General features: G+C 37.8%; 1 protein-coding gene across 1 annotated transcript; it reads left to right on the plus strand.

The window, feature by feature from the left end:
- The first annotated feature begins 240 nt into the window (after positions 1-240).
- On the plus strand, positions 241-24616 carry LOC117410380 (transmembrane protein 214-A-like). Its single transcript, XM_034016844.3, has 17 exons — positions 241-546; positions 5303-5511; positions 7031-7181; positions 9511-9645; positions 10425-10507; positions 10926-11031; positions 12030-12111; positions 14261-14362; positions 14778-14919; positions 15408-15499; positions 15656-15704; positions 16036-16146; positions 18144-18261; positions 18829-18925; positions 19227-19395; positions 20390-20543; positions 22718-24616. Exons 1-16 carry the CDS (start codon positions 393-395, stop codon positions 20531-20533), a joined length of 1944 nt encoding a protein of 647 aa, XP_033872735.2. The 5' UTR covers positions 241-392; the 3' UTR covers positions 20534-20543; positions 22718-24616.
- Positions 24617-25295: the final 679 nt, after the last annotated feature.

Genomic DNA, 25295 nt, shown 5'->3' on the forward strand with positions numbered 1-25295 from the left:
CATGGTTTGCCTGTTTTTTTAAAAAAATATATAATTTACAATGCTAACTTTTACTATGGTAAATATGTATAAGGCCTAGCAGCTTAAAACGGGAACCCTCGCTTCTAAAACAGAGCCAATACCCAGTTACTGGTCAATTGTGAAAATCAGTTTTTCACGCAAAGCCAGCAGACGGCGATGTAGCTGATAGAACGGCAGCATTTTAAATAATACATTCATTATGACGTCACAATTGGAAGGAGACGTGGCATAGTCACGTTTAAATCCTCAGACACTGGCACAGGGTCGCCTGTTTCACTACGTTATATACACGTTGACATTAGGAAAGAGGGACGCTCGGTAATTTACAATCATTATTCTAAGTCTCAAATACAAAACAACATTTTCATAAAATGGCTTCAGCCGCAAATGTAAGCGCTTCGATGAAATGGGAAGTTGTAAAAAAAAGCAAAAAACCGAACGGTTCAGCAAGACAACAAAATGTCAAGACATCTGCGGGAAGGAAAGCTTTGGCTGAGTCGAACATGCCCAGGATTGACCCAGCGCGTAAGTGAATGTCCGTGCAATGACCATCTGCTTAGGGATTCGACTATTTAAGTGATTTAACTGAGTTTGTGTGTAGTTGCCTAAAAGGCATGGCAGTTTGCTTTTGAACAATGCAAATCAGTCGTCAGTGTTTACTGGCACGTTTGGATTGTCGCACATTTGTACTGTCTGTACGTGTTAACTTTTTTTTTTTTTAAATGTATTTATGTATATTTATTGTCATACCTGCACGACATGTAAGTATCACAGCATTTACTGAAAACAAACTTAACACTTCAAAGTGCCCTGGTTATTTACAATTGAACTGCGAGTAAAATAATCTCTCTCTCTCTCTCTCTCTCTCTCTCTCTCTCTCTCTCTCTCTCTCTCTCTCTCTCTCTCTCTCTCTCTCTCTCTCTCTCTCTCTCTCTCTCTCTCTCTCTCTCTCTCTCTCTCTCTCTCTCTCTCTCTCTCTCTCTCTCTCTCTCTCTCTCTCTCTCTCTCTCTCTCTTACTAGGTAAGCACATTGAGATTAAAATTTCTTTTACAAGTGTGACCTAGCCAAGAAAGGCAGCATCAACACAATAAAACGGATTCAACAATAAAATGCAAATCATAATAATACAATCAGCAATCCGTGAAACAGTCAACATCAAATACATTTTAACATTTACATAATGCAGAAACTTTAGCTGTATGTAATTTCCATGGTATTTAAAACTTGTTAGTGTAATTCTGCTTTGTGACATGGAAAGAATGATTGTCGAAAATATTTCTCCAACATCGATTTCGTTATTATGATGAATTTAATATAAGCATAAGGTGCGTGTCAGGAGTCAATTAATTGTACTACATGCATGACCTGGAAATAATTGTCTCCATATTGAAAACTTTACTTGAAATGCCAGTGTCACAGTTCTGCAATACATGTGTCGTGTCACATGATGCGTGTAGATTTTATTTATTTATTTATTTACTGTCGAACTACAGATATCTAACTTTACAAACATCAAATCCCACTGTAATTTGTTGATGAGTTATGTCTAATTAAAGTGATTCATCTTACTCTTTTCATAACTGGATTAAGATGTAGACCCATATTCTGATGCACCTTAGTTTTTAATTTGTAAAAACTGATTTCAAGTGCCTTAACATGTACATAAAATGTAAGACTCATTACAGGACATAACAAATTTTACATATGGAATGTTTTGATTACATGCAAATAGCAACTAATGTACATTAATGTGGTTGAATTGTAGCTAGGATTTGTATGTGTGCTTGTAATTGTGAATAGTCAAAGTAAATTCCTGCATTGTGACCAGCTGCACTTTTGACCCTAGGAGCTTAACTTTTTTCCCTCCATTAATCAAGATTCTGTGCCACTGGTATTCTTAAGTGGGATGCCACTGTACGTGATAAATCGTTTGAAACCTGTACTCTGAAAAACTTGATTAATTATGAACTATAAGATTTTTTTGTTTGTTTTTTAAATTTAGTTGTTGCCAATCATTTTTATTTTAAATTTTTTTTTATTTTCTCCCCAATTTGAAATGCCCAATTATTTTTAGGCTCAGCTCACCGCTACCACCCCTGCGCTGACTCGGGAGGGGTGAAGATGAACACACGCTGTCCTCCGAAGCGTGTGCCGTCAACCGCCCGCTTCTTTACACACTGCAAACTCACCGTGCAGCTGCCTCAGAGCTACAGCGTCGGAGGACAACGCAGCTCTGGGCAGCTTACAGGCAAGCCCGCAGGCGCCCAGCCAGACTACAGGGGTTGCTGGTGCGTGGTGAGCCGAGGACACCCTGGCCGACCTAACCCTCCCTCCCCCCGGACGACGCTCGGCCAATTGAGCGCCGCCCCCTCGGAGCTCCCGTCCACGTCGGCTGTGGAATAGCCTGGACTCGAACCGGCGACGTCCAGGCTATAGAGCGCATCCTGCACTCTAGCGAGTGCTTTTACTGGATGCACCACTCGGCAGCCCCATGAACTGTAGGATTTTAATTGTATGCATGTAGCTCCAAAATTCTTGTACCAGCTAAAGTGTTGCTGCTATTTGGACCCCTTCTTTTGAATAGTTTAAGTGCAACTGCTGCGGTTGATACTGTTAAAACTAAACAAATCTGCTTTCCATGAACCCAGTCCTGTTTGAACAGCAGTCTGAACAATTGGGTGCCTCCTGCCAACTTCATAATTCTCACGTACAGTAGGTGATAACTGTACTGTAGGTGGAGCATCAGATCCATCTGCTTCCCAAATGAGTCCATAACAGGTATCATTTTGTGAGACCGGACAAAAATGGAGACACCCGTTTGGCAAAACAATTTTTGCTTGTTCGGCCGAACAGTCTGGTCAATAAACCAGGTGGATCGTTTCCGGGGTGGTTTGTGTCACTTAATTCCACCATTAGTGGGGTATTGCTGATGGTGATTGCTGGCACCTGATCCATCCCTGATCCTAAAGTACATGGGTGAATACTGTAGCTGCTGATCTTGACAACCTCTTCAACTCTCCATTCTCTTCTGAACAGCTTACAGTGAGTGAAACTAGGTTAATGAAAACCCAATACTGAAAGTGATGCAACAATACTGAAAGCTCGACAACTGTTAAGCTGTAAGAGCCATTGCTTTACAGCTCATTCCTGATCACTCATTTTTGCATAAGAACATAAAAAAGGTTACAGCGGCCATTCGGCCCATCTTGCTCGTTTGGTTGTTAGTAGCTTGTTGATCCCAGAATCTCATCAAGCAGCTTCTTGAAGGTTCCCAGGGTGTCAGCTTCAACAACATTGCTGGGGAGTTGGTTCCAGACTCCCACAATTCTCTATGTAAAAATGTGCACTCTTTCTAGAGCAGCAATATCCTTTTTGTAGCGAGGTGACCAGAACTGAACACAATATTCTAGATGAGGTCTTACTAATGCATTCTAAAGTTTTAACATTACTTCCCTTGATTTAAATTCAACACTTTTCACTATATATCCAAGCATTTTGTTGGCCTTTTTTATAGCTTCCCCACATTGTCTAGATGAAGACATTTCTGAGTCAACAAACTCCTAGGTCTTTTTCATAGATTCCCTCTTCAATTTCAATATCTCCCATATGGTATTTATATTGCCTGCATGCAGTACCTTACACTTTTCTATATTAAATGTAATTTGCCATGTCAGCCCAGTTTTGAATGCTGTCTAGATCATTTTGAATGACCTTTGCTGCTGCAATGGTGTTTGCCACTCTTCCTATTTTTGCGTCCTGTGCAAATTTAACAAGTTTGCTTACTATACCAGAATCTAAGTGATTAATGTAGATTAGGAAGAGCAGAGAACCTAATACTGATCCCTGTGGTACACCACTGGTTACCTCGCTCCATTTTGAGGTTTCTCCTCTAATCAGTACTTTTTGTTTTCTACATGTTAACGACTCCCTAATCCATGTGCAGGCATTTCCTTGAATCCCTGCTGCGTTCAGTTTGAGAATTAATTTTTCATGCAGGACTTTGTCAAAAGCTTTCTGGAAATCTAAATAAACCATATGCTTTGCAATTATCCACTGTATGTTGTACCCTCAATAAAATCAAGCAGGTTAGTTAAACATGATCTCCCTTTCCTAAAACAATGCTGACTGTCTCCCAGGATACTGTTACCATATAGGTAATTTTCCATTTTGAATCTTATTATAGTTTTACATATAATAGAAGTCAGGCTTATTGGTCTGTAGTTACCTGGTTCGGTTTTGTCTTCCTTTTTGTGGATCGGTATTATGTTTGCAATTCTCCAGTCTGTCGGTACAACCCCTGTCTCAAGAGACTGTTGCATGATCTTAGTTAATGGTTTGTAAATAACTTTCATTTCTTTGAGTACTATTGGGATCTCATCTGGCCCAGGAGTTTAAGAGCTGGAAAAGGTCAACATGTGGGGCATGTTGTCTGTATACACTTTTATAAAAACTTGTGAAAAGTAATCATTTAATATATTTGCAATTTTCTTTCTGTTTGTATCGCTTAGCCAATTTTACTTCTTCCTTGAATGTTCTTTTGCTGTTTTATAATATTGGAAAAACGTTTTGTAATTGGTTTTAGACCCCTTGGCAAGGTTCATTTCTGTCTCTTGGCCTTTATAACTTTTTGACTTGCGCTTGCAGTTTCAAGCACTCTTTCTGTGTACTTTGTCCATGGTCCCTTTTTAACTCTGAATTAACTCTCCCTTTTTCTCTGAATATATTTTTTTTAATGTGTCAAACTTGTCAAAGCTGTTCTGCAATAATATTAGAACGTGTGGACTTTTATACTAATAGTATGTGTATAACCGGTCGGCTCAGCGTACATTTAAATTTTGCCCTAGCCATTTTTGATCACATGTATGTGTGATTTACCACTGTTACTAGGCAAAGGTATGTTCTAAATAAATAATGCAACTAGGCTTCAAAAACCTTAAGTGAAATGGGAATATGACATTGAATAGCAACAAAGACTTATAATTTAATATTGTAAGTATTCTAAACAAAACATGCATCGTGTGTCTAGTGCGTATCAGGGTTGTACAAGTTCACATTGAAAGCTGGAATGGCAATACAGGCTTTAATTGTGCCCCAAGGCATCGTAAAAGACGTTCAGATCAGGGGGAGAGACTTTGGCTGTGCTTTCTTTTGTGCTTTGTTTGCGTAATCTGTTAAATTGCAAGTTACCAGACATCCAGTGCACATTAACATTTAATGAAAGGCACATATTGCCAATCTTTGCTATTGAGTAACATCTGCTCTTTGTAATGTTTAATCCAGCTCCTTTAAAACCATCGGAAACCATCTACGAGAGTTTTGAGAGAATGGGGAAGAAGAATAAAGAGCAGGTGCCCCCAGCACCCGCCCCGGAACAGCACCCGAAGAAACCCAACGCAAGGAAATGTGACAAGAATTCCCCGAGAAACGAAGGAGACAAAAACAGCCAGAAAACAGGGAAATTCAAATCGTTGGAGGACGCCATGAAAGCTGTAAGTTCATTAACTTCATTTATCCAAGTAAAATAAGTTAGCCCTGATCTACACTCAGATTTTAGCTACTGTATCCTTTTGATTCAATAGTGAAGCCTTTTATTAAATTGGAAGTACTTAACCTATAAATTGTTTGATATTATTGCTTGATTTACATTTTTATAAGCCATTGTTAATACAAATACTAAACGCATAAGATACTCCGCAGATCACTCTGCAGATGTCTACTTAATTTGTGCAGATTTTCCTGCAGATTTGAACTGCCTCTAGTTGAGTCGGCCAACACAACATTGCTATCTCCTTGCAACATATCCCTTGCTCTTTCTACTAGACACCTTTCCGCTGCCACTTGTGACAGACCAAAAGAATACACTGCTGTATTTTTTTATACATGTATGCCAATAACAGCAGCTACAGTATAGATCAGAACACGTGATGTTTCTTATTTTTGTGATGTACAGTATTTATCTTGGAGTTTTTATCTTGTGCATTGTGACCTGAGGAGCAGTTGTTTTTTTACTAGGATGTATTTGTGGTATCACTTCCAACTTGGTAACATCCCTCTTTACAACACATTCTTGAAACTAGCTGTGGATATATGCCTGCTTGTATGTCATATATAATATTTACATGTGCGTACCGTACTGGGTTTGGAGGGATTCATGTTACCGACAGGCTACTTGTTTTTATGAGGGTGAAAGATGATGCCTGTTAACAGCATTACACTTCAGAGAATTTATTGACTTCCATTACACAACACTTGCCCATAGACAAAGTACTGAATTCAAATCATGTTTTTACTGAGTACCGGTATATGAAAATATAACATTGATGGAAGGAAAAATAGAACCAGCTGTATCCAGCATTGAAATTCTGCTGATCTGCTTTAGATAGGGAATTAGTTTAGTCTTTTTTAATAATTTTTTAAAATGTATTTTTCATTTTGTTTCTGATTTTGTTGTATTTGAAGAGTATGTATGTGTAACTTCTCGTTTCTCATCTATAATGTACACTTTAATAAGCTGATAGGTTTGTGCTGGCTGTTAACTGTATACCATTGCAATACTGTATAGGACTCTGAACCTTGGATTAATGACACGGGTGTGTACAATCTGCATGTCGCAATGCATTCATTTCTTATATTTTGGGTCTATGAGTTATAATTGAAAATTTAAATATTGCACTCCTTCATTCCAGTGTTCAACCCCCTGAAAACTGTTGTACTTTCCTAAATTGATACAGAAAGATTTCTAATTAGAATAATGGTCAGTGAAACCTTTTATTATCCGCTGTGTTTAATGATGCAGCCTTCATAGTCATCTTTTGTGTTTATGTACATGTTTGTGAACACATTCTGTGGACCCTGATGCTTGCAAAGGAAATCATTTTAAATGCACCTTCTAACAAGCAAGCAATGCTTCTGTGTTTTATTGAAGCAGATTCACATGCAAGCTTCACATTTGTCTGGGTTGTCAGGATCGTGTCTAACTTCTTGTTTTATTCTGTTTGCTTTCAAAAGCTTAATCTATCCACGCTTCAGCAGCAACTGGAGAAGAGCCAGAGCCTCTTTCCTGAAAACCCATCTGTTTGGGTGAAGGACTTGGCCAGTTACCTCAACTATAAACTCCAAGCCCCAGAGATTGACCCAACCGTCAGCAAGTACTCCTACGGTCAGTATTTAACTTTCTGATGTCATCCAGAACTATTAAACATTCAATTGTGCAAAAAATACTAAAACACTTTTATACAATGACAACCCTTTTGACTAGAAGTCTTTCTCATTGTTTTCCATTTATTAAGTTGACTAATGTTAAGTTGAAACTTTGTCATTTTTAATTTAATTTTTTAGGGCTTTTTTATAGTCTGTTTTTTAAACCTTGTGTGATAAGAGAAGGAATTAGTTTAAGCCCTACAGACTGTGAATAAAGTGAATAGCAGTCGCGCAGTTTAAACAGGTGCTGATAACACATTATTTAGGTTGTGTGAAGAGGGTAATATGCAGAGCCTAACTGCTGAGAAGGCTGGCATCTGTTCATTTTCGTAACCCTTCTCAGCAAGGTTCTTCGAAGAACCAGGCCTGGTTACGGGACAAGTAAACCGCTTCTCCCATTCAGAGAACTATTTTGAGCATGTGGCAAAAATGTTGGCCATTTAATTAGCAGGTCACAGGGTGAATTAGGCATTGAGCATTTGGCATGCACTGCTTACTTGCATTGAAGAACATGCGCTATTCTTTATACATGTGTTTGGCAACAGCACATTTCTGCGTTTTATTTACAATATTTGCCAGTAGCACCGGCGCCTATTTGAGACCCAGTGTTTATTATGTAAGATCACGAACATCTTCAAATACTTTACTTTAGATGCAATCATGAAGAAGCCACTAACACACAACCTGATAGCAGCGACAAAACTAAATTACAACATTCCAGCAACCTTTAAAAGGTTGTGTGTCTGAGTATTAAGTAAGTTTTTTTTTTTTTTTTTTTTTTTAATGTAACAAAATTGCCTTGCATTGTACACCACCCCCACAAGTAAAAAGCTAAAGCATTCATTTATTTTTTGTTATACATTGGTAAACAAGGATAAGCAAAACTTTGGAAAATGAACAAGCAGAAGAACAAATCTGCATTAAAAAAAACCTCAATTGTATCTACCGCTAATAATAAACGGTAAAATCCGCTAGACAGCCCTGTAAATATCGGAACACAAGCGTATGTTACGGTAGGCTTACAGCATAATAAAAACAACTGCAGGAAATACTGTTAATATGAAAAAAGGTAACCCTGTAAATATCAGAAAGTTTATAGTGTGGGCTAACAACACTCGAATGCTTCAAAACTGGTTTTAACATTAACAATAAAAGATGACAAGCAGTACACTTCAGGTGGTAACTTCAAAGCTCTGTCACGTTTGCTGCTGGTCCAGTGGGTCTGGAAGCTTGGTGAAAGTTAGGGAGCACGTGAAAGTCATTCAAGGTTTTTTATTTATTTATTTATATTTAACTATTTCATGAATTGGTACGCTCACTGTACAGCCGTTTGTCTATATTGGCAGGAACATCCAGTATGACGCGCATTATAATATTCATAACCCGGCGTTTATTTACAATACTTCCCAGTAGCCCCGACGCCTATTGGAGACCAGTGATTATTTGAGCACTGGCATTTATTGAATGTTTTACGGTGTAGTACTTGTATATATAAATGAGTAACAGTTGAGAATGTCAGAGAATATAAATGTGAGCACACTACAAGGGTGCAAATCATTAAAAAAAAAAAACTGAATTTATTTTTGTTCTTTCCAGTTTTTTTTTTTTGTGGAGCATTTACATACGTTTAAATACTGAAATGTTATAAATACTGAACCTTTGCTCAATGGTTGTTTGAATTTGTGCTGAAAGTTGTGAGTTGCAGTCTTAAGTCTTCCCCAAAATAGTAAATTCAGCTGTCTACTGGATTTTTAACATAAATGTTGGTTAGAACTTTAAAAACTTGGCATTTGGTATAAGTCTCAGCATGTGACTATTGCTCAAATCAGCCTTTTTTTTTTTTTTTTTTTTTTTAAAGTTCTCTTTCACAACTGTGCATTCTGAATTCAGTTACAATGTGGTGACTGCTACCAGTATATGTAATCTGGGATATAGTGGAGCTGTCCGTACTTGTCACACAGTTTTACACACATCTAGAGAATCCAGTGTGATAAACATGGTGAGGACATTATATAGCATCTGGCGTCTCAACACATTTTCACATGGCTTTGACCCCCCCATACTCCATACCTGTCACTGTATTGTTAGTGCAGTTGGAAAAGGAAGGGTTTTTTTTTTCCAGTTATGAAGTTTAAATGTACATCTTTCACAGCTCCTGTGTACTTCTAAAATTGTTCAAATGAACTTGATCCAAATACTTAGTGGTTTTAAAAGAATCTGCTTTCATAAGGTAACCCTAAAACAAACTTGCATAATAAACAACCCATTCTTGTCTGCATTCTCTCCAGATTACCCTTACTGCTTGGCAAGCAAGGAATTGAAGAGCATGTGCAAAACTCTGCTGGTGAAGTCGACTGACAGCCAGCAGCAGTTATTTGATCACTGTATCAACACCATGCTGCGTGAGCTGGACAAGCAACCAGGTACGCTTTTTGAAGACCAGATAACCATTTTGTTTGGGGCACGTCTTTTTAAACCAAACAATTTTACACTATTTCCTTATTTGCTTTACGAGTAAAAAAAAAAACACATTGCTATCTGTTAGCTGCACCTAACTCTTGTTTAAATTGCACCTGTTCTAAATCTCTAAAATCTTATTTTAAAAAATGGATGCTGTTTTCCTTTTAGCAGTGTTCGTGAGAAACATTTGAACAGGACTGACTTACAAATGGACTGGAACTTATTGTTATAGTAAATAAACCCATTTATAATAAAACATTGTTTTTAAATATAGAAAGTAACATCAGCAGACTGTGTCCTTTCATTTGTTTTGTTTCTCTCACTCATTTATGGCAAGAGATATTTGTGTTGCATTACAGTAATTGGTATTGGTTTGTTTTGGCCTTACTGTAATAATATTGTTTGCTCTGGGAAAAGTGAAGCACTGAAACTGTAAAAATGGGGCCAACCCGCACTACTGCCTAGGTGCCCCTTAGAACTCACTGGGCGTGTGTTTGCTGTTATTGACTGCTGAAATGTGATTGACAGGAAACTGCATTAGTAAGTGTTGGTGCAGACACATTGAATGAACTTTGCTCCACTTGTTGTGCTTCACTGGAAAATGAACTCCGAGTCACTGTTGCATGCACAGTGACCTTAGACGTTTAGCTATTTGACATGATAACCCAACTAGTTATGACATTGTTCTGCTCATTTTATAAACCAAACAAAGTCCAATTGTTTGTTTGCTTTACTTGTGCAGGTGAAGCTCTGCATGGCTACAGGTTTTGCATTCAAGCCATAATGCTGGAAAACCCCAAAATAGCTACCCAGAATCTCGCCAGTGTGAGTACATGTTAGTCAGCGTGGAGTTTGGCTGCCACTGTGTGTGTGTGTGTGTGTGTGTTGGTGTTGGGTTTTTTTTTTTTTTTTTTGCTGACTTTAAACTATGACTCAATATAAACTTACTGAAGTCTGATCAAATACACTACACTAACATGCATATTGATTCAGTAGTTGAGGTTGTAAAAATGTAAAAGAAATATAATAGTAATCATTCAACTGAAGTGTCATGAACAGTACCTTCTCTAAAAACGTCTATAGTCTATAGCAGTCACGAAATAATGAGTAGATGTTTTTGTTGGATAACTCTGAGGTTGAAAAGTATTCGCAACACCATACCAGACTACCAAAGTATGTTTTCAGCTTTTTGACATGCCCACTGATCAGCAGTTGTAAACCATTTTGTTTATTTGTTTTTCAGCATTTGGAGCTGTTGAGGTCTCACCAGAACAAGCCAGTCAAATGTCTCGCAATCATGTGGGCCTTGGGGCAGGCAGGCTTAACAGACTTGACTGAGGGACTAAAAGGTTTGCTAGCTGTTCACTTTCGAAATATATTTTTGTTAACCTCTCATGGCTGTTGTAAGCCACTCTTTCACACAGTTTGCACAATCGTGCAGCTGTTAAGCAGGATGAAGGCCATGGTTCAGTAATGGCAAAAAGTTTTGCAAATAAAGTCGGGTTTCATTATCTTTTTCTACAGAATACACCCCAGGAGATGTGTGAGGTTTAAGAATGAGAAAATGAAGATTAAAACGACCTGTCAGTCTACTCTTAATTGCTTGTCTATTGGGGACCCCCTCTGTTCAACAATAGACAAGTAGCAACTTGCCTTTTTTTATCATGGCCAGTACAAGCATGATCCTTATCAGTTTAAAATTGTGTCATCACAGTGGTAACACTAAGAACTGACCTACATACTTGCCATTCACATAAAAAACAAAAAAGCATTTAGTATATGAAATGTATTTCCTTGAGGAATTTGTTGATTTCTGATTCTGAACCTTGGTTGCAGTGCACAGTTTTACTAACCTAACACAAAGCCCTCCTTGATAGAGCAAAATCACTACCTTTAATTTAAAATTGTAATTGAATTGTATTGGTTCAGTGAAGCATCCAGTCTTGAATTAGAGTTCTGTTTAGCACTGATTGGTTGAGTAGCATCCAATCGCAATACATGGAGCTTCCAGGTGCATTTCAGGCAGCATTTGTTATGGAGGGCACACCTACAGCCAATCGCATTCCTTCGTCACATAGTGCTCTGTATGATGAAGGCTGTACTTTGATGCTATTGTAGTCCCCTAAGACTCCACTCATTAGTTTTGATGAGCTAGTGTGTCTGTATAGTAAGGATAGTCTCCCTGCAACTACAGCTGCATTTGCTCTATAAAGGGTAACTGTGGGTCGTACTCTCATTCATAGCGTTGGGAAAGTAGGTTCCGTTTTTGTAATCGTACTAATTAATGCAACATTTAATTTATTTTGTTTGCCAATTGTATACTTAAGATTTTGTATTTTTATTCCAGTGTGGTTTGGCATAATGCTGCCAGTCCTGGGTACAAAGCCACTGTCCTTGTATGCTATTGGCTACTTGGAAAGACTGCTAATGTGAGTACTCTTTTAAAGCATGTGATAAACAAATTATACATGCATGCATGCATGCATGCATGCATACATACATACATACATACATACATACATACCCTTGCAAAAGTATTCAGGCCCCTGACCAATTCTCAATTACAAATGGTACATTGAAATTTCATTCTGTTTGATATTTTATTTTAAAACACAAACTCAAAATCAATTATTGTAAGGTGACATTGGTTTTATGTTGAAATATTTAAGAAAAATAAAAAACTAAAATATCTTGCTTGCATAAGTATTCAACCCCTGTGCTGTGGAAGCTCCCAGTTTACACCGATGAAACAAATTGCCCTAACGAGGACACAATTACCTTACCATTGGCCTCCACCTGTGAACCATTAAAGTTGCTGGCACATTTTCTGGATAAAAACCCCACTGTTGAAGGATCATTGGTCAGGCTGTGAATCTGAAGGAAAATGAAGACCAAAGAGCTTTCTACAGAAGTTAGAGATAAAGTAATACAAATGCATAGATTAGGGAAAGGGTACAAAATAATATCCAAGTGTTTGGATATCCCAGTGAGCACAGCTGGATCAATAATCAGGAAGTGGAAGCTGCATCACACCACCCTGGCACTGCCAAGAAAAGGCTGTCCCTCAAAACTCAGCGCTCAAACAAGAAGGAGACTTGTGAGAGAAGCCACAGAGAGGCCAACAATCACTTTGAAGGAGCTACAGAGTTCAGTGGCTGGGAGTGGAGTAATGGTGCACCAGTCAACCATATCAAGAGCTCTGCATAACACTGGCCTGTATGGGAGGGTGGCAAGAAAGAAGCCGTTACTCAAAAAGTACCATCTGAAAGCATGTCTGGAGTTTGCCAGAAAGCATGAGAGTGACCCAGCTGCGATGTGGGAAAAGGTTTTGTCGTGAGATGAGACCAAGATGGAGCTTTTTGGCCAAAACTCAAAGCGCTATGTGTGGCGCAAACCTAACACTGCCCATGCCTCAAGACACACAATCCCTACAGTGAAGTATGGTGGTGGCAGCATCATTCTGTGGGGATGCTTCTCATCAGCAGGGACTGGGCATCTTGTTAAAATTGAAGGAAGAATGGATGGAGCAAAATACAGGGAAATACTGCAAGAGAACCTGCTTGTCCGCTAAAAAACTGAAGCTTGGGAGGAAATTCACCTTTCAGCAGGACAATGATCCCAAGCACGAGGCCAAAGCAACATTGGAGTGGCTCAAGAACAAAAAGGTGAATGTCTTCGTGGCCCAGTCAAAGTCCTGATCTCAGTCCCATTGAGAATCTGTGGGACTATTTGAAAATTGCGGTCCACAAGCGTCGTCCAACCAACCTGAACAACCTGGAGCAAATCTGCCAAGAAGAATGGGCCAAAATCACTCCGACACTGTGCAAAGTTGGTACATACTTACCCCAAAAGACTTAAAGCTGTTATTGCAACGAAAGGTGGCTCTAACAAATATTAGTGTGGGCTTTGAATACTTATGCAAGCAAGATATTTCAGGTTTTTATTTTTTCTTAAAAATATTTCCCAACATAAAACCAATGTCCCCTTACACTGAAAATATTATTCTTCTTTTTATTTTTTATTTGAAGGTGAAGAGGCCAAGGCTAACTCAAAGTAAATCTGTTATTTTAATTTGGGCCATGGCATGTTATATATAAACCATGGTACACAGATATTCCTTTTAAAATCAGCAAAAAATTATGTCTGGGGTGAAACCGATTTCTCAAATATTTAATGCGGAAATACTGTATGAAAATAACAATTTGATAGTTGTAAATCCTAATCCAGCTGTAATCTTATAAAGCAGTTTTGTGTAGTTCAGAGCGAGGGCAGAATATTCTGATGCCATTTGAAAACATGTTTGGCAGCATTGTCACTGAACTTCAGCTGTCTGTGCATTCAGCATACCAGTCTGACAGCTCTGAAGACAACAACGCTTTGCATGTGAGACCTGTGGCTTGACAATAACTCCATTGTGCTATTCTATAGGCTTAACTGGGTAAAGTTCAATTCATATACACACAGCTTGAGGAATAAAGCAGTTTGTATGGAGGTACTTTATCCAGTGTCAAATGTTGACATCTTGAACAGGGAGGTATTCGACAAACACATGTTTATTGTTTTTATTTTCTATGCTAGGATGCATGCTAATTTAACCAAAGGCTTCGGAATTATGGGACCAAAGGACTTTTTCCCTCTGCTGGACTTCACCTTCATGCCCAAAAATGCTCTGTCACCCAGGTAAGAATATGAGAAGTGCCCAAGATACATTACGACGACCTGCTCTGCCAGTTGCAGTTTAGAAAAGGCAGAGGGGTACTTGTGAAAAATCATGAAGCACAGTCATCCAGAAATAATGTATACATCTATCATTTTTAACTCCAGATGTATTCCATTGGGGCATGTTGTATGTAAGTGCTCTGTATTGATGAGGCACTATCCATTAAAGCAGAATCCCTACCCCAAGCAGAAAGTACTGGTGGATTTTCTGATAGTGATTTGTGCCATTGCATTATCAAAAGGAAATATTTAAGTACAAGAAAAAATACAAGCACCCAGCCACTTTTGTTTTCTGATTGGACAAGGTGTAGTTAAGTAGAACTAGCCTGCCTCAGTACTACTCTGGAATCCTGAATTAAGTGCCTTTTCTTGTTAGTCTGCAGGAGCAGCTGAGACTGCTATACCCGAGGTTGAAAGTGCTGGCTTTTGGAGCTAAGCCTGAGTCTACTCTGCACACATACTTCCCATCCTTCCTATCCAGAGTAACCCACAACTGCCCAGATGACATGAAGAAAGAGGTTAGAGATGGGGGCAAGGAATCAATAACAGTTACTGTACTAAAGCCAAATCAGGAACCGACTTACTGTTAGAATTATATGGATATATAAATGACCACACATGCAAGACATTTACAGTACGTATCCGTTTAAGAAGCTTCTGCATCATGACAGACCATGCAGTATTGATGTGCTTCAAGAAGTAGGTTAGTTTTAACAAATGCATGATGTTCTAACTTGTGGACACACTGCATGTAGTTATTTCCCTAGGATTAGAAATTGGTTGACCATACATGATTACATTTGTACAAGAGGCCCCAAAGGTACAGCTTTGCAATACTGTCTAGCAGACCCCTTCTCAAAGGTATTCACAATGACACGCATTCCCACTGAAGCATGAGGAAAGCATGTTCATAGTCATGAGATACTAGTGAAGCGATTTAATTGAAGCTGAGCTACATCACATACTGACTGCACTTATAAATGATTTCCTGTTCTTTTATTTTTAGCTCCTGAACAGTTTGACTGAGTGTTTGACTCTGGATCCTCAAAGTTTTAGTGTTTGGAGGCAGTTGTATACCAAACACCTTTCACAATCAAGGTAACAGAAAATAATAACTTAATAAATAGTGTTTGTGTAAGGAGGGGAGGGAGGTGAATTCTGTTTTCTGTTTTGTTACAATGAGCTGGCTTTTAACTATACTTTTATTTAGATAAGTCATTTATTTTTTCTTTTCATTTTTTTTTTTTTTGCAAGTCTTCTACTGAATCATCTTTTGGACTCCTGGAATTGCCAATCAGGAAAGGTATCTTATCCCTGAACGAAACAACATATGTGCATTTTGGGTGAAACTTAACTTTCTCTAAATCCATGCATGGGGTTTTAGGAATATTTCTAGTGATTTATGACAGCAAGAGGTTTAATGTGACTTGAATATAAGGCTTTTTGTGTCCTAGTAAATGCACACCTTTCTTTTAAGAACATGGAATTTAATTTAAAAAAAAAAAAGCCTTATACACCTTTTTCTTTTTATATTTATATAAAAGTTAAGAGTGTTGATTAAAGGCATCATATAATGATGGTAGGACTTCAAGTGTGTTGTCCTGAGTACCTCCTATGGATTTCTTCTTTTTCAGATTCGCAAATCTCTGCCAGAAACGGTTCAGTCTTTCAAAGTTACCAATGATGAAATGAGTACATCTGCTGCCTGTTCACAGGGGGTTAAAGCCTGTAATGACGTCTGCAATGTAAGAGTTCTCTATCTGCCATTAGATTTAATAACAACAAATAATAAACTGTAAAAGGTGCTACCGGAAGGTATTTTGAATTCAGTGCTATTTAAAAAGCCTGTAATTGTTATTAGCTTATTTTGAAATGTAAACTTTTTATGCTTGATTGCTATTATCATTTCTGGAGTGAAAACGGACATTGCTGCATATTTGAATTCACAGAAGTAATTTTATTTGATTCAATTAACAGGGCTCTACATTTAGATTTAACAAGTGAAACTACTGAGGTAGTGTTTTTTTAATGTGTGATTATATATATATATATATATATATATATATATATATATATATATATATATATATATATATATATATATAATAAAATTATTCATGATGGCTTAATTTCTGTATATTTCTAATGTGTTCGGTAACCGAAGAGAGCCCACGTCTCAAAAGACAAAAAGTGGTAAGCGAAGCCTTTCAATATATATAGTTCAGCCATTTAACATGCACACAGTGGTGTGCTTGTCATTAAAATGAAAATACTGTATTCAAGATTTGAAAATGTATGTATACAAATGATACTCGATTTTCATAAGCAAAAACGGAGCTGAGCTGTTGCCATATGGTCACAGCAACGCTAAAAGGTTAACTGATTTATACCAATTCTAATAATACACTATTAAAAATAATTGTTCTCAGAGCGTTGTCACTTGTGTAGCCTCTCCCAAGTCCGCACCAAGCTTACTTCTGATACCAAAGAGTCCTGGAAAGATTGGGAATGGCATTTCTGACCTAAACACATGTACCCAATTAAAAAATAAAATTGACAATTCGATCCGGTTGTCCAGCTTCCTTGCAGCTTTTTTCGCTATAGTCACAGCAGACAAACGCCTGATATCTTGCAAACTATTACTGTGAGACTGGATATGATGTAAACTATACTATACTAAGTGCCATACTAAGCCAGCTGCAAGGGCAGTCGTTCATTCCAGTTCATGGGTCTCTGCACTGACCGTTCTACAAAGCAGCTTTAAACCCGTGTTTATGGCCACAGTCTAGGATGCACTTTTGCTGTCGTCTTCGTCAGCATTTTTACCAAAAAAAAAAAAAGCTGCCTTAAAGTAGTACTGTAGTTTGTATTACAAGTCCCTTATAGGAGGCTGTGTGGTCCAGTGGTTAAAGAAAAGGGCTTGTAACCAGGAGGTCCCCGGTTCAAATCCCACCTCAGCCACTGGCTCATTGTGTGACCCTGAGCAAGTCACTTAACCTCCTTGTGCTCCGTCTTTCGGGTGAGACGTAGTTGTAAGTGACTCTGCAGCTGATGCATAGTTCACACACCCTAGTCTCTGTAAGTCGCCTTGGATAAAGGCGTCTGCTAAATAAACAAATAATAATAATAATAATGTTCTGCATCACAAGGACGACTGACTGAAATCAGATAAGTGTGCGGGACTTGTATGTGACTCTTGACTTCAAACATTTAAAATATGCGCTGGTTATTAGAGACTGATTCAGTGTACCATCAAAACTGGTATGTAGGGAATCTGTCACTGATTTTTTTTCATTATTATTATTATTATTAAATGGAAAGACTAATTCTATTTACCCACGGAAAATGCAGAAAATGCCACGACAAAGGTCCCATGTTATAAATATATAAGCAAAAGTGAGAGAGATTTACCTGGACAGGTACTTCAACATCAACTTGTTTTGGCCATTGATAGCTAACAGTTTTCCTATATAAATGCAGTAACAAATACAGCTGAAAACATGGGTTTGTAAATGTTTTTTGGCACACTGGCCCATTTTCCTGGGTTCATCAAAACGGAAGCCATGTGCACTATACTAATATACAGTATCTTGTATAAATATGTGTACAAAAAATGTAACCGGCACATTTGGGCCTCTGGTGCTTCATAACTACTGGCCAAACTGATCTCTACTGGCCTTTATTGTTAGTCTGAGAAATCCTATTTTTCCACTGACTCATTGGCTGTTGCTGCCTTTTCCAGCAACTCCAGGTAAAGATGAAAGGACAAGGCTTCCCGTGGTCTCGCCTGGTGTTGGTAGCGTTGGTGTTTGCTGTTGGATTTGTGATGCATGACATCCGAGCAAATGGGTCCTTTAAAGGTATGTTCTACGGATCACATTTCTATAATGTCTCTTATTTAATGAAATGTACTGAAGTTAACTTTTTTGTAGATGTGTAAAGTTGGATCAGCCATGCACCACGTCTGTTTCCTCTGTTTTACTTCTGCAGCACTCCATGTCTGCTTTTAAGGCTGTATTGTCTGTTGAATGTAGTTGTAATCTTTTTGTAGCACCAAATGTCAAACCAGATTCACTATGTGCCAATTATATGTGGCACCCTGTAATTCTAATAATATTGAGAAGACATTTTCATAGCATAGGTGCACACATTGTTCACGGATCCTTGGAATGTAATTCCATTTACAGGAAATTCTATTAGTAAGTCCTCCTCTCCTTTCTTGCGCTGTGGCGTTTCAAGTTCTACACAGTATCGTGGGAGTATTCTAAATAAAACAATTATCAGTTGAGTAATAGAAGTGTCTGACATAGGCGCTTACATTCCTTTAATGTTTTAGTATACTTTTATTTTCCATATACTCTTTACTTGATGCCACATTGTTTGTCCTTCATGAAGGTGAAACTATTTTTGTATATTTTCAATTGAAGCCTCCTCTGTTGCACATGTCCTTCACCAGTCTGGAATGATGTCCGTCTCACAACAGGCTTGGAATAAAATTTCTTTGTATTCTTACAAAGGTTACAGGTCAGCAGTTTGTTTGTTTCTGTAAATATGTAAGATGTATTGAATGTTTGCATTAAAGGATGAGCAGTGAATAAGTCTCATTTTATGTAAACCTCCATTCTTGAATGTTTTATGTATCGTGGAGATTTTTACCGTTGTTCAAAACTGCTCTCATAAACTTCACTTTTAATGTAAATACAGAGGAAAAATTAAACCTTCAAATTTAAGAAACCTAGATTTACATACATGGTCAGGATTGTAGTTGCATAACAATGACCCTACAAAGTATTGTGAATGGACCTTTTATTCTTTACTTTTTTAGTTGGATGGAAACTAATGCACCATATTACTACTCTGAGATGGTAAATACAATGGAACCGGTTTTAGAAATGGCTTTGGAAAAGACAACCCTGGCAGTGGGATACATTGCAGAAATGTGTTCAAACCAGATTACTTGGGTCAAAGACAACGCACCCAGGCTTATTGAGTGGGTAAGTCTGAGGATCATCTACCAGCCCGTTGTTGTTTCATACATATTGAAAGGAGATTTGTGGTAATTTATATATATATATATATATATATATATATATATATATATATATATATATATATATATATATATATATATATATATATATATATATATATATATATATATATATATATATATATATATATATTATAAAAAATAAATTAAATAAATATAAAATAATTGATCAATACATAAAATGACCTGATTTTTTAAAGATTCAGGAAATAACTTTTGAATACAAGAATTACTAGCCAGGTGATTTGATTGTTGAATTAAACACTGTAGCGGAAAAGCAACACCTACTGGGTAAGACTGGACAAGCAAGGCGTTTATCCACAACTGCTGCTTTTTAAATGGTCCGCTTCTGGCTCATGTTGGCTTAACCGTTTATTATACCCAACTGGGGATGCATAACCATGGCGATAGCGAAGACTTCGTATGTACATCACACTTGAGTTATACATATCTAGAAAGCTGCTCATCCAGTTGGAGTAAAACTTGGTGTGATTTAGATAAGGCGTATTGAGAGAATTTTTAAGGGATACTGGCATCGCTGTGCTGTGTTCTGCGGTAATAACATAACTCCCAAGTGAATAAAGCTTGAGACACTTCTAAACGTACATATTTGGTTACCTTTTGTCTGAAATCATTGTAGTCCACTGAAACAGTTGACTTTTGAGAGCAGTGCTCAAGCATCCCTGCAAACAGGTGCCATTAATTTGTGTCATCTTACTGTGCTTTATTTGCTCTTCTGTTAGTAAAACTGTGGGGGAGCAGTGCCCGGTTGTTGTATAATTATATGTAAAATTCTGTGGCTGTGTACTTCTTGTTTCCTTTATGCCTGCACCGTTAATGACATTTTATCAGTGCCTTAGTACTGAGATGCAGTATAACAGCAAGTGCTAAAAGGACTCTATGTATCTAAATTTAGTTTACTCTGATTCGTTGTCCAGCTCAACTCCAATATCCCAGATGGCGTGGTCCAGTTTATCGAATATCTGAAGGAATTGCTGCTATTGATTCATCAGAATTATCTACAGCCAGCTATGGTGTATGTCAAAACATCTTTGGAACAAGGATGGCAGCAGTTTTTGTAAAGTCTTGCAAGTAAGTGTTGAAACTACAGGAATTGCTTGAAAGGGTGAATTGAGGTTTGAACTTAAGCCCCTTTTGTATTCTGTGGAACCTCTCTCTTCACTTAGCTATGTCCTGGGAGGTGGCTCAACTCCTTATCCCTTATCCCCCCCCCCCCCCTTAATTGAACTGATAATTTGCTTGATTAGACCTTTTTACTTGTTTTCAGCTCTTAAACAGTTGCAGATTTCAAGTTTACTGTAACTTGAATGCTGCAACTGTTAAGAGCTTAAAACAATTAAATATCTAATTAAGCATATTCAGTTCAATTAAAGGTCTAGTTAAGTAATTGAGAGCTCAGTTGGAATGAAAACCAGCAGGCACAGGGGGTCCCCAAGACCTGGGTTGGGAAACCCTGTTTTAGACAGTGCACCGAATACACTATGTAACACAATTTTTGTTCCTGGGTAGTAAGTGTTATTTCCTAATTGCTTATGCCTCAAAAGTATAGAAAATGGCTATTATTCCCCACAAACTTTGCTTTTGTGACCAGGACAGTGATATTTTGAAATTTACCTATTTCCAATGAGAAAACGGGCGAATTTGTGTCTTTTCGTTCACATAGTCAGAAAAAAACAACATATGAATCCAAATTAACATGTATTTATACTAAAGTAATACAAAATGACTACAAAAGATTTAGAAGTGAGTAGTTTTTTGTGATTTATGATTATACTGTAAATCACTTTCACAAATCAGCCCCCAAATGTAGTCTCCCATCACGTTCTCGTTATACTGTCCTTGGTAGCGGCGTTCAAAGTCCAGTATATCCTGGTGGAAGCGCTCGCCTTGCTCCTCAGAGTACGCTCCCATGTTCTCCTTGAATCTATCAAGATGAGCATCAAGGATATGGACTTTGAGGGACATCCTACAGCCCATTGTGCCGTAGTTCTTCACCAGAGTCTCAACCAGCTCCACATAGTTTTCGGCCTTGTGATTGCCCAGGAAGCCCCGAACCACTGCGACAAAGCTGTTCCAAGCCGCTTTCTCCTTACTAGTGAGCTTCTTGGGGAATTCATTGCACTCCAGGATCATCTTTATCTGTGGTCCGACGAAGACACCGGCTTTGACCTTTGCCTCGGACAGCTTAGGGAAGAAGTCTTGAAGGTACTTGAAGTCTGCCGACTCCTTATCTAGAGCTCTGACAAATTGTTTCGTAAGGCCCAATTTTGATGTGCAGTGGTGGCATCAGCACCTTCCGGGGGTCCACCAGTGGCTCCCACTTGACGTTGTTCCTCCCCACAGATAACTCGTCCGCTTGGAAGGGTCCACCATGCAGAAGTAGCAGTTGCTTGAGTGGTCAGTGGGTTCCTGCCAAATTCTTGGGATAGCGAACTTCATGGCTCTCTTTTTCCCCTGTGTACCATCCTACAAAAATACATTTTTCACCCATGACTAATGTGTAAGAGATTCTCGCAACATTTTTCATATGATGTATTTTTTCAATAACATTGAAAATTGTAAAACATTTTAATATTAAAAACTTTTATAATTTTAGAAATTAACAAATTTTATAACATAAAATTCCGAGCAACAATTGTCCATCTTACTTTCCAGAGTTTTTTTGCCGTGCTCGCAGGTGAAATGAGGTGCCCAGGGTTTGTCTTGATCCCCGACAGGCATGCCGAAATATGCCTTGTAGGCCTCACACATCTTAGCAGATGCTTCCACGGAGTACTTTTTCGCTCTTGTCTTGATAAATTGGCCGCAGACATAGCAAAATGCGTCTGCCGGATGCTTGCAGCCTCTTGATGCCATCTTAGAAAAATGCAGATATGTATCCACTTAGGCAGCTGGAACTAAACTGAACTGGTGGGCTTAAGGCCCCTGTATTTATACTACTATTTATATTACTGGAAAGTTCTAGAAAGTTCTAGAAGTTACTCCAAGTTTACTCAGCACTGAATCTATCTGGAATGTTCTGGAAAATAGGTAAATTTCAAAATATCACTGTCCTGGTCACAAAAGCAAAGTTTGTGGGGAATAGCCATTTTCTATACTTTTGAGGCATAAGCAATTAGGAAATAACACTTACTACCCAGGAACCAAAAAAAATAAATAATAAAAATTGTTACACGGTGATATCAAACAAATGACAATGTAATAGAGGTAGAAGTGAACAATGTCTCTCTTTCTCCATTTTGCAGAGGTGAAGTATCTTGGCCCTGTGTGCAGGATCTCTTGGTATACATATCTATGTCCACCTGGACTTCCCTTCAAAACACGACCGTTGCTGTTAAAAACTGGGCATTTTCAATGCTCTCCAGGCTGTAAGACTTGTTTCACGCTGGGACTGAATCTATTCTGGTCTCGTGATCTAGGACAATACCACCAGTGCTTTTTGATGACTCAGAAGAAGGGTTTTACAAAAGATGAAGCTGCCGCTTATAAAATATAGATTTAAAGACTTTTGTCAGGCTGCATAAAATTTTGTATCGGAGACTCCTTTTCTACACTATGTATTGATGTCCCATTTTTGTGTTTTTTCAGGTTTATAAATGTTTCAAACAGTGTTAAGTATTTAAGATAACTTGCCAAATGGAAATAAGGTTTAAGAATCTGATAATCCTGACCTGAGTGTGTGTCTGTGTGTGTATAATATATATATAAAAATAATGATAGCTACTACACTGTCAGGATTCGATTTGCGATTTCAGCATTGACAGAAATATCAAAGACCGAAATTAATGGATATTTTAGTCTTTGAGCAAATTATTTTGATTAAATTGCAAAATGAAAAATGTCAAACAAGCAAAGACTTGTACTTTTTGTTCTTAGCTTTTTTGGTATTTTACATTAGGCAATTTTGATTATCATTTTACTCAGACCGAAGAAGCTGTCTCCTCTCTTGTGTTTCGCTCTTTGCTTGTTTGATATTTTCCATTTTGCAATTTGAGCAAGTCGTTCTCTCTCTCTCTCTCTCTCTCTCGCACAAGACATATATTTAAATTACATAAATGAAGCTACAATTCCTCACTCATCTGATGAAAAAATAATCCCTTCCATTCATTTGAATTATAAACCTTTTTACAGAGATCTGGTTGGATGCCAGCATGGGGTATAATTATGAAGGCAAAGGTTTGCAGCCCAATTAGCTCTATGCTAGTCTTTTATGGACTGTAACCACTTGCTGACTTGTACATAATCTACAAACTACATAGTAGTAGCGTTGGGACGTTGTTCTATTGTTTTGGGGTCCAATGGAGAATACCAGGTATATCATAGTAACAGGACTTAAGATCATTATTTTATTTTTCAAACCCTGTTAACACTATATTGTGCAAGGGAGGTTTGTTTCTTTTAAAATGTTAAGGCCACACTGTGTTGCTAAATGCTAGTAAAAAAAAGGAACATATTTGATAGTTTTCCTGTTGTCTTGACTATACAACCCCCCCCCCATGTGTTCACAAAGATTATGGTTAGTTTGAAGCTTTGAGTAATGAATACATACTCATGTGCGGTAAGGTATAAGAGTTGTCACTGCCAACCAATAGTGACCCCATTCATTTTACACACATTTGTGTGAAATGTGAAACCTCTTTCTTAAGGTGGCACTGATTACATCAGATTAGTTAATGTGTGCCTTAAGATTCTACCTTGACCTTGCAAAGTGACCAGGAAGTTTTCCACGTTTCTGGCTATGATCTTGAACAGTGATGTCACATCTGCCTACAGCCCACAACTGCTCTTCTGTACTGCGTAAGATAACATTCAAATGTTAGACTCGTGAGCCCATTGAGTAGATTGAGAAACATGCCCAGTGTGCGCTGTCAATTGTTTTTGTGGATCTCTACTTCCCTGGTAATGTTTGGGTGTCTTGTTGTCTTTTGGGGTATTATATTGTAGAAATGCTGCATTCACTTTTTAACGAATAACCAGTTTATTACAAAATGAGCTGAAATACTGTGAAGCCTGACTGAACTCCTACAATAGTATTTGTATTGGTTTGTGTAAGACTTGTCGGAGGAGTTTAATCCTGTTTAATAATACTTCACCAATATTAATGACTGTATAATAAAGGAACCTGGATGGTTGCAGCCAAACAACTTTTTATTGTGAATTATTTCTGGAAAAATATAGTATTTGAATGAATGCTTTTGTTTTTTCCGTTTTTTTGTTGACTGATAATACAATACTATTCCTGTAACATTTTCTGATAATAAGTCAATGGAATTGCTCCTTTTCCTTGAGATACAAATACATGTATTTTATATTTACTTTTTTTGGCAGTTGCTTGCAATAACCAAGAAAGGATGAAGAGTAGTATTAATGTATTTTTCTCCAAGTGAATATTATTATCCCAGTTAAAACTCCCTCTCTGATCAAATGAGTGTGACAAATTTCCCAAATACCCTACATAGAAAGCTTGACTTTAATGTGTAGCAAACGTAATGTCAGCGGTGCTTTTCGAATACAATGTCAATTCTTCAGTGTGGCCTGTCGGTGTTAAGAGGTAAGAGTAAGAATATACATTTGTAAAAATAAGTGAGTTTTGATTTTCGATGTTTGTACCGAATTGAAGGGTTAGGGAAGGATGGCTTTGGTAATGTCCTGGGTAAGTTCTTCCACACAATGAGATGCAGTTGCAGACATAACTATTGGCATCCTGCACTTAATGTAATTTAAGAAAACGTGAAATACAAGCATTTAGTGAACACTAGCCACTAATATGACAAAGATCAAAACACACAATTTCTAGTAGTCTAACAAACAATCTTTAAAAAA

Source organism: Acipenser ruthenus, chromosome 6 (genome assembly GCF_902713425.1).
Source record: "Acipenser ruthenus chromosome 6, fAciRut3.2 maternal haplotype, whole genome shotgun sequence".
Lineage (NCBI taxonomy): Eukaryota > Metazoa > Chordata > Actinopteri > Acipenseriformes > Acipenseridae > Acipenser > Acipenser ruthenus.